The 7,361-nt window shown below is 50.3% G+C and overlaps 1 protein-coding gene across 2 annotated transcripts; it reads left to right on the top strand.

The window, feature by feature from the left end:
- Positions 1–115: 115 nt before the first annotated feature.
- On the top strand, positions 116–4,404 carry BRD3OS (BRD3 opposite strand). 2 transcript variants are annotated; one of them, XM_085325302.1, is made up of 3 exons: positions 213–264; positions 643–1,313; positions 1,364–4,404. In XM_085325302.1, the coding sequence occupies exon 3, from the start codon at positions 1,384–1,386 to the stop codon at positions 1,717–1,719; it is 336 nt and encodes a 111-aa protein (XP_085181428.1). In that variant the 5' UTR covers positions 213–264; positions 643–1,313; positions 1,364–1,383; the 3' UTR covers positions 1,720–4,404. The 2 variants fall into 2 exon arrangements, with proteins under 2 accessions (XP_085181426.1, XP_085181428.1); XM_085325300.1 differs by lacking the exon at positions 213–264 and adding an exon at positions 116–166 and having other exon boundaries at positions 643–4,404.
- The last annotated feature ends 2,957 nt before the right edge of the window (positions 4,405–7,361 follow it).

Below are 7,361 nucleotides of genomic sequence, written 5' to 3'. Positions count from 1 at the left end.
CTCTGCAGCCCCGGGCTTCCCCCCGCCCGCGGCAGCAGCCCGCCCCGCCGCGCCCCCCCCCACCCCGGCGCTGGCTCCTCCCCGCCGTGATGCGCTCGGGAGGCGCCTCCGCGGCTGCTCCGCCGAGCGGCGCCGGGCCCGGGCGGGCCGCAGCCGGGCAGGCACGGTGGGGCCGGGGCCTGCACGGGGGTGGGGGGCGTGCGGGAGCCCGTGGACGGAGGGGTGAAGGCACCCGTGGACGGCTGTGGGGGCGTGGACCGATAGGTGCGGGGACCCCTGGGGGAGGGGGCCCGCGGAGGGGTGGGTGCAGGGGCCCATGGTGGGGGGGAGACTGCGAAGGGGTGGGTGCACGGACCCGTAGAGGGGAAGGGGGGACCACGGACGAGTGGGTGCATGGACCCATGGGGATGTTGGGGGGACGGTGGGTGAGTGGGTGCATAGACCCATGGAGGCGTTGGCGAGACCATGGACGGGTCAGTGCATGGAGCCACGGAGGTGGGGGGCGATGGATGGGTGGGTGCAGCAGCCTGTGGAGGGGGGAAGCCGGGACACAGGACGTGGTGGTGCTGGGAAAGCTGCCCTTACAGGACAGCCCCCCACAGCCAGGCCTCACCTTGACCCTCCCCACGCCCCCCCCCCCAGGTCAAAGCCCGGGCGCGGATGGACACGGGCACTCAGCCCCGAGCTGGGGGCTTCGCGCTGCCCCCCTGGACCAGGAGAAGCTCCACTGCAGGAGCTGGCGCACAGGAGGCGGCTGGGCTCCACCTGTGGTGCTGCAGCCGGGCCCAGAGGCAGCATCTGCTCTGTGACCACGGGACTTGCTAGGCTCCTCTCCGTCAGCCTGGCGTACGYGGTGAGTTCACACGCAGGCCTGGGTGCTGGCGACCTTTGGGTCTCCCTGATTTACAACTGACCTTCAGAGAAGCAACACTCATCTGGAGCCGTTCAAGCTTCCAGGCTGTTTAGCAAGTCCAGCCTCAGCAGCACCACTGGTCGCACATGTTGAGGTGCTTCACGGACCCTCAGGAAGCAGCTGCTTATGTCCCCTTCGCAAGATGAAACATGGAGCGTCATCACCGCTGTGTAAGTTTTCGGATGTCCTACTGTGTTACGTAAGCAAGGTCAGACTGCCCACTGCGATCTGCAGGCGTGCGTGTCCTCCGTCCCCTCTCCTGGCCAAAACGGTGCTTACTCCAGCCCCGTGAGTCCTGAGAGCAGCCCACCTGGAGCTGCTCTCCCTGGAGCTCAAAGCAGCAGCTGACCTGGATCCACACCTGGAGCTGCTCTCCCTGGAGCTCAAAGCAGCAGCTGACCTGGATCCACACCTGGAGCTGCTCTCCCTGGAGCACAAAGCAGAGCTGACCTGGTCCCAGCCACTGAGGCATGTTTCAGGGCTCGGGAGCTGCTGTGAAGGAGCCCTGGCCTGCGGAGGGAGGGACCCTCGAGCAGATGACCGACAAAGTGATGAACGGGCGGGTGCCCCTGCCTGAAAAGGCCTTGTCGGAGGGYTATGCCCGGCTGCGGTACAGGGACACATCGCTGCTCATCTGGCAGCAGCAGCAGCAGAAACTGGAGTCCGCCCCTCCTAACACGTACTTGAGTCGGAGCCGGAGCATGTGGTACTCGCAGTACGGCAACGAAGCGATCCTGGTGCGAGAYAAAAACAAGCTGGACGTCTCCAGGGACACGGGGCAATCTAAGTTTTGTGCTATTATGTAATTTCAGTGGCTTTGCATCAGCATGGAGACAAACGAGACTTGCACTGAGTTGGGAGAGTTTGCACCGTCCTAACGACAGGCCTGTGGCTGAAGCAGTGTGTGTAGGATAGGTCAGAGAGGCTGTCTGAAGTTTACGTTTATTTTTGCTGTTGGTAGCATCAGATTCTGCATGACATTGAGTGTGYGTAATGAAAACAGTCCCGCTCAGGAATTCACGAGACTGTGCTAGCTGCCCATCATCACTGGCAGGGTCCGTGCCAGAGCACGTGTTGCTCGTAAGTGGCTCGTGTAGCATGAGTAACGCGCTGTCATTTGGGAACCATCCCCAGCAGCCACTTTCACTTGCTCGTTCTCGTGCATTTTTGAAGTTCTGTAAATGCTGGTTGGGGACAAGCAAGTCTGGGCTGGTTTTCGCTGAAAGGCAGATTTTAGAAAGATTGTCTRCAAAAATACTCAGCTGTTATTTGTTCTGCTTGCCATGTCTCTCCTTAATTACTTATCAGGAAAYAGTCTGTTATGACCTGGTTATGAAGTGGAAAGATTTATCTTGCAAAGGGAAGAAGGAAAAAATGATAATTTTAGCTGAGCCTTCAAAATATCTAGCAGGAGAAGTGTACAACAGTTCTGTCCTGCGCAGAGCAAAATGCCCTTTCTGATGCCACAGTTGGGTATTAGGGAAATAACAGTAAAAGACATAATTTTATGGAGTCAGGGGAGCTGACTCCATTCACGCAAACAGATCCCCAGCGCCAGGAAAGCTTGCACCAGTCGCAAGCAATGCTCCGGGAATGACCCCGCTGGAAGGGAGGGACGGGCCCAAGAGAGCAGCAAGAGAAAGCTACTGTAAACACACATCTCCTGCGAAGGGCCGTAAGGAAGTTCCTGAATAGGTACCTACCTGCAGTCAGAGATCAGTTACAGAAGAAAAGAGTYTATTCAAGTTTGCTTGGTGTTTAAATCTTAATGTTTGCAGTAGCTTGGAAGGATTTAATTCTGGTTGGGTAACACCACTTGTTTGGCACATTTGGCACATACTGTCTGGGAATGTTTGTTTCARCTAACTGAAGGATTTTAAGATGGAAAAAATACTACAATTTTACCCTTTGGGTAAGAAAGCTGCTCTCAGGTTTTCATTTCTATTAGAGCTCCAACTCTATAACTTCCTTCAGGAAAGATCAAGCCCTGAAGAACTCGTGTCAAATGCAAACTCAATCCAGCGAGCACCCAAGTATTTCCTGTAGACATAGCAGCACTGCGTTCAGGGCATTAATTGTGTACCTAGAATTAAGCATTTAAGTACAATATTGGGCTGGTGTCACAGGTACCTGTTTGCGGCCCGCTTAGGACTTACCCCTGCAGCGTGCTGAGCCCGCCGTGGCTCACCCAGCAGAGTAGCTGGGTATATGCTTAACTTCAAACAATTCAGGTTTTGTTGTTGACTTCGGTATGGATTAGTCACCTGTCTAGAATTAGGCACAGTCATTATTTCTGTTTGTTATATTGATCTAAAACCTCTCCCTTTAAACTTTTTTCAAGCACTTTATTTTTGGGGGGTGGGGAATATAGCGAAGAAGAATCTTCTCCACGTCTGCACTGTATGGGTTAAATGCTGAAACTGAGAAAYGCTAAAGTGAGCTGATCTCGATGCGCTGAGCAGAGCGTAGCTGTTCTGCAGCGAGATCACAGGGGCTTTATGTACTCAGCACTGATGTTAACACGTGTATTCACTGTAAACCATGGGCAGCTCATTTTTTAATGTAATTATTTATGCATGTATTGATGTTCGATACTTTAATTTGCGTGCTCATAAAGCTAAACCTGCTAAGATGGACATCGGTGCTTCGTGGATCTGTGCGTTGTATTGCACACCTGAGCAGTCCTCTCGATCTTGCCAGGGCTAGTTCTGGCTGAGAAACATTTGGGGGAAAAGGTGTGTTTCCACTGGGGGAAAAAGCATTTAATGGGATTCACAAAACTAGCTAGACTCAGAACTGCTCCCGCCGTGGYGGCAGCGACTCCTGTACAGAGGACGCTGGCGAAGGCAGAGCAGCGCCTGGGACGTGCCCCCCACCCCAGGGCTCCGGCCCTTGGCYGAGCGAAGGGGCAGGAGGCTGGTCCAGGAGCTCCCCCGGCCGCTGCAGGCAGGAGGCACCCTGGAGAGGCAGGAGAAGCGGGCTCGGATCCTCTCCAGCAGCCCAGGGCCGAGTGCTAACTCGCAGTTTAGAGAACTGGGGAAAACAGCAACATTTCCTCAAAGCCAGCTGTTCATTTTCTTTACTTTTCTTATAGAAAAGACGTTTTAATTTTATTTCAGTATGAAAAGTTGATTACTATGGTATAATCAGTCCCTTTTTGTTTATGTATGTGGCTGGTAAACCAAAACTCATTTATTTAAGCAATGTTAATTAGGACTATTCAAGAGTAAAAGCTTAAGCGTGYGCATAAGTTCTTTCAACCTTGAGGCCCTGCATGACAGTACAGGGAAGCAGCGTGGCTTGTTCTTCCATCTCTCTAGCTGTAAATGTATTATTTTCCATATCTGTGTCCTCTTATTAGTCACAGCAGGTTTGTGGAGTGGCTGCTATGAAGCGAGCATTTCTGTAAGCCAGTTCTGTAGTGCTGATGCACTTGTTTTAAATGCAGTTGTAGCCTCTTTGGTAAAGTAAATTAAAATGATTTGAATGCATCATTGTGAGCAGCTGTTTTTCTTTTCCATGTTAATCACTTTAGCACATGCAGGGATTACAGCTATTATCATGCACAATCCCAGCCAAGGCAGAGGAGCGAAAGCTCAGCATATAGCCGTTCTTTCTAATTAGGAGCTGGGCTAGCTGCTGCTGGAGCTGTGGGCAACCATCTCCCTTTAAAGAAGCCACACTGCTTCCCTGGCGAAGGGGCGCGCTGCACCGGGGGCTCTTCGGCCCCCATTCCTCATCCCAACAGCCCAAAGGCAACCGCTTCCTTTGGGGCAGTCGCTGACACAACAGAGTTAAACCGGGAGAACAGCTAAGTAAAACAGGGCTGGCAGGAACAGGGTTAGAGAAAGATTAACCCTCGGGCAGGCTGGCTGCCCTCGCCCTCGTTGTACTAAAACACCAGGCACGCAGGTGCAAAACCAAGCGGAATCCCCTCGTCCAGCGAGCAAAACAGCTCCCGGCCGCCGCACGGGAACGCCGAGACCCTGCCGGGAACGCGGACCTCCTCCGGCCGCTGCCGAAACAGTCCGCTCCCATCGGTTCTTGCTGCTTGAAAGTAGCTGTCGTTAAACCCRGGTGAATTTTTGCATCCCCTCTGGTTCAGCTGAACTTAGCCAAGCCAGACTCGGTTCTCRCCTAAGCCAGGGCCCCTTCAGGTCCCCGGCTCGAGGAAGGGGAGATGTCCCTTCTCCTGGCTGCACCCGCGCGGTAAAGCAGGGCGAGCGCTACCCGCCGCGGCCACGCTGCCGGGGCCCCGCCAGCCCTCCCGGCAGCCTTGCAAAGTGACTTCCAAGTTATTTTTAAGTCTCACGACACCAGGACTCCTACTATATTTATGTTTGTCTCTTGGCACGGGTAGTCAACCGATTGCTTAAGCAAAGTTCTCTAAGTTTTCAACTGGAGCACGTAAAACATCTGAGAAAAAAAGAGAAATGATGAAAGGGAAAGGCAGAGGAGAGGGGAAAACACGGTACCAAACTGCACACACACTTTTTTTTTTTTATTATGAAAACAAAACAAATGCCCCAAGGACCAGGGTCCATGATTACCAGTAACATCAAAGATTACTTTCTAACTCTTTAAATTCTGTTGTGTTTGAGGCCAGCAATTTGCAATAAACAAGCTAAACTACTTACATTGACTCATTTTTTTTTCAGTAACTGACATTTACAGGAATATACTAGAAATGGCACTAAAAAGTTTTAAGAAAAAGTGTTACGGTAAATTTGCATGCACATCATACAGAAAAGTAACTTTTTTAAATATTAAAAACAAAAGGAAAAATAAAACAAAAATACAACAACAGATCTTTCTGGATTGGTTATGCCAGTATCGGGGATAAGTTCTAAGTGGCCTGTGTCAAATCCTAGCTGGTGGTTTGTTCATTTATTTTTAAAAATGACATTTAAAAAGATATGCAAATACTTTTTTTTTTAAAAAAAAAGCATCTCGTTGTTTTACAAGCCAGATAATGCTGCTAGTGTAATGAATCCTCGCCCTAAATTTCTCTTCAACAGTGCAGAGCTTGCTCACAGTTAGCCCTAGTGGTAACTGCCTGCATTTGAGAACAGGTATTTTAAAATCCAGTACTAAAAGCGTTGTGGTTTTTCTTTGTCATGCCCCAATCCCTTCCCCCTAGCTCCAACCCCAACTTTAAAAAACATCATTCCTTTCAAAACAAGGAAAAAAATTAAAAACTGGTCTAAGAGTCCCCAAAACAGAGAAAGAACTAGATTAGCTAACTGCAGTCCCGTTCTAGCACACAGAGAACTTGAAGAGACCTCGCTGGGTAACTAACTTGTGTATGTGCATATACATATACACACGTGCTTGCACACACGTGCTCGTGTACGCGTGTGCAACAGACACACACGCAGCCCCAAACAGCTACGCAGCTCTGAAACATCAGTTCTACTGTTACAAATCCTGCCGGTAGGAAAGTTTAAAATCACATCGATACAAAACTGAAGTGATTTTGTATACACATTTGGTTTGCAGAAAACTGTCATACTCTAGACTCCTTCAGCAGGTGAATTAGGGCCCGAGGCTACGAGATGCTGATCTCCWGCTGGTCCCGCTGAGCCTGCACCTGATGGGATGCCAGGAAACRGGCTCACTTTGCAATCAGGTACAATTTGACAAAGCTTTTAAAGGTGCAGTAATGCTGGTTGATTGACACTAGGTCTAGTCAGGTATTTTTTTCTGTTAAAACAGGAATTCATCAGAAAAAGACTGTTTCAATAGCACTATTTGCATGTATACATATGAAATCATATTGATTTCAATGAAATTTCCCTTGGAAAACAAAGTGAAACTTTGTTCGTTCAAGAAAAATTCTACCATAAAAAAATCATTCTTTTTTTTTATTATGAAGTTTAAAAATGTGATTTCAAATGTCACTTATATCATTTTAAAGTTCTTTCATGACATCTGTACTGACATGTCATGCCATATAAACTCCAACAAAAGTTCTGTTTTTTCAGTTTCCAACTCGTTAAGGGCAGCTGCTACTTACTATGGACTGAAAACAGCTCTTCTTTCCTGGAGACGCTCTGATCTGAAGACACAAGAGGCACCACTACTGACATGTCGGGAGATAACGAAAGCTACAAACAATACGAAAACGAAAAAAAGTAAGAACAACCTTTTGAAACGAAGAGTTGCCATTTTTTTCCCCCGAAACGAGCGTCTCGCCAAGACGGATTTCTCTCGTGAACTGCTGTTTGGCAGGGAACACCTTCGCTTCCCCTGAAAACAAACCGAAGGGAAGCCCAAGTCCCAGCTGGCTACGCCGAGGACAAGCACGTTGGTGTTCCTCACGCATCCATTCGCTGTCGTTTTTTTTTCCTTGCAAATCCCCAAGCCGGGCCAGTTACGCCAGCTGGAGCGGGGACCCTCCTGCAGCGCCGCGGGCAGCGCCGGGGCCGGCGCCCCCGCGCCGTGCCTG

The sequence above is a fragment of the Rhea americana genome, unplaced genomic scaffold (assembly GCF_003343005.1).
Source record: "Rhea americana isolate MKP2758 unplaced genomic scaffold, rheAme1 scaffold_97, whole genome shotgun sequence".
NCBI classification, from domain to species: Eukaryota; Metazoa; Chordata; class Aves; order Rheiformes; family Rheidae; genus Rhea; species Rhea americana.
The sequence above is the reverse complement of the archived record's forward strand: the minus strand, read 5'-3'. Positions and strand labels throughout refer to the sequence as shown.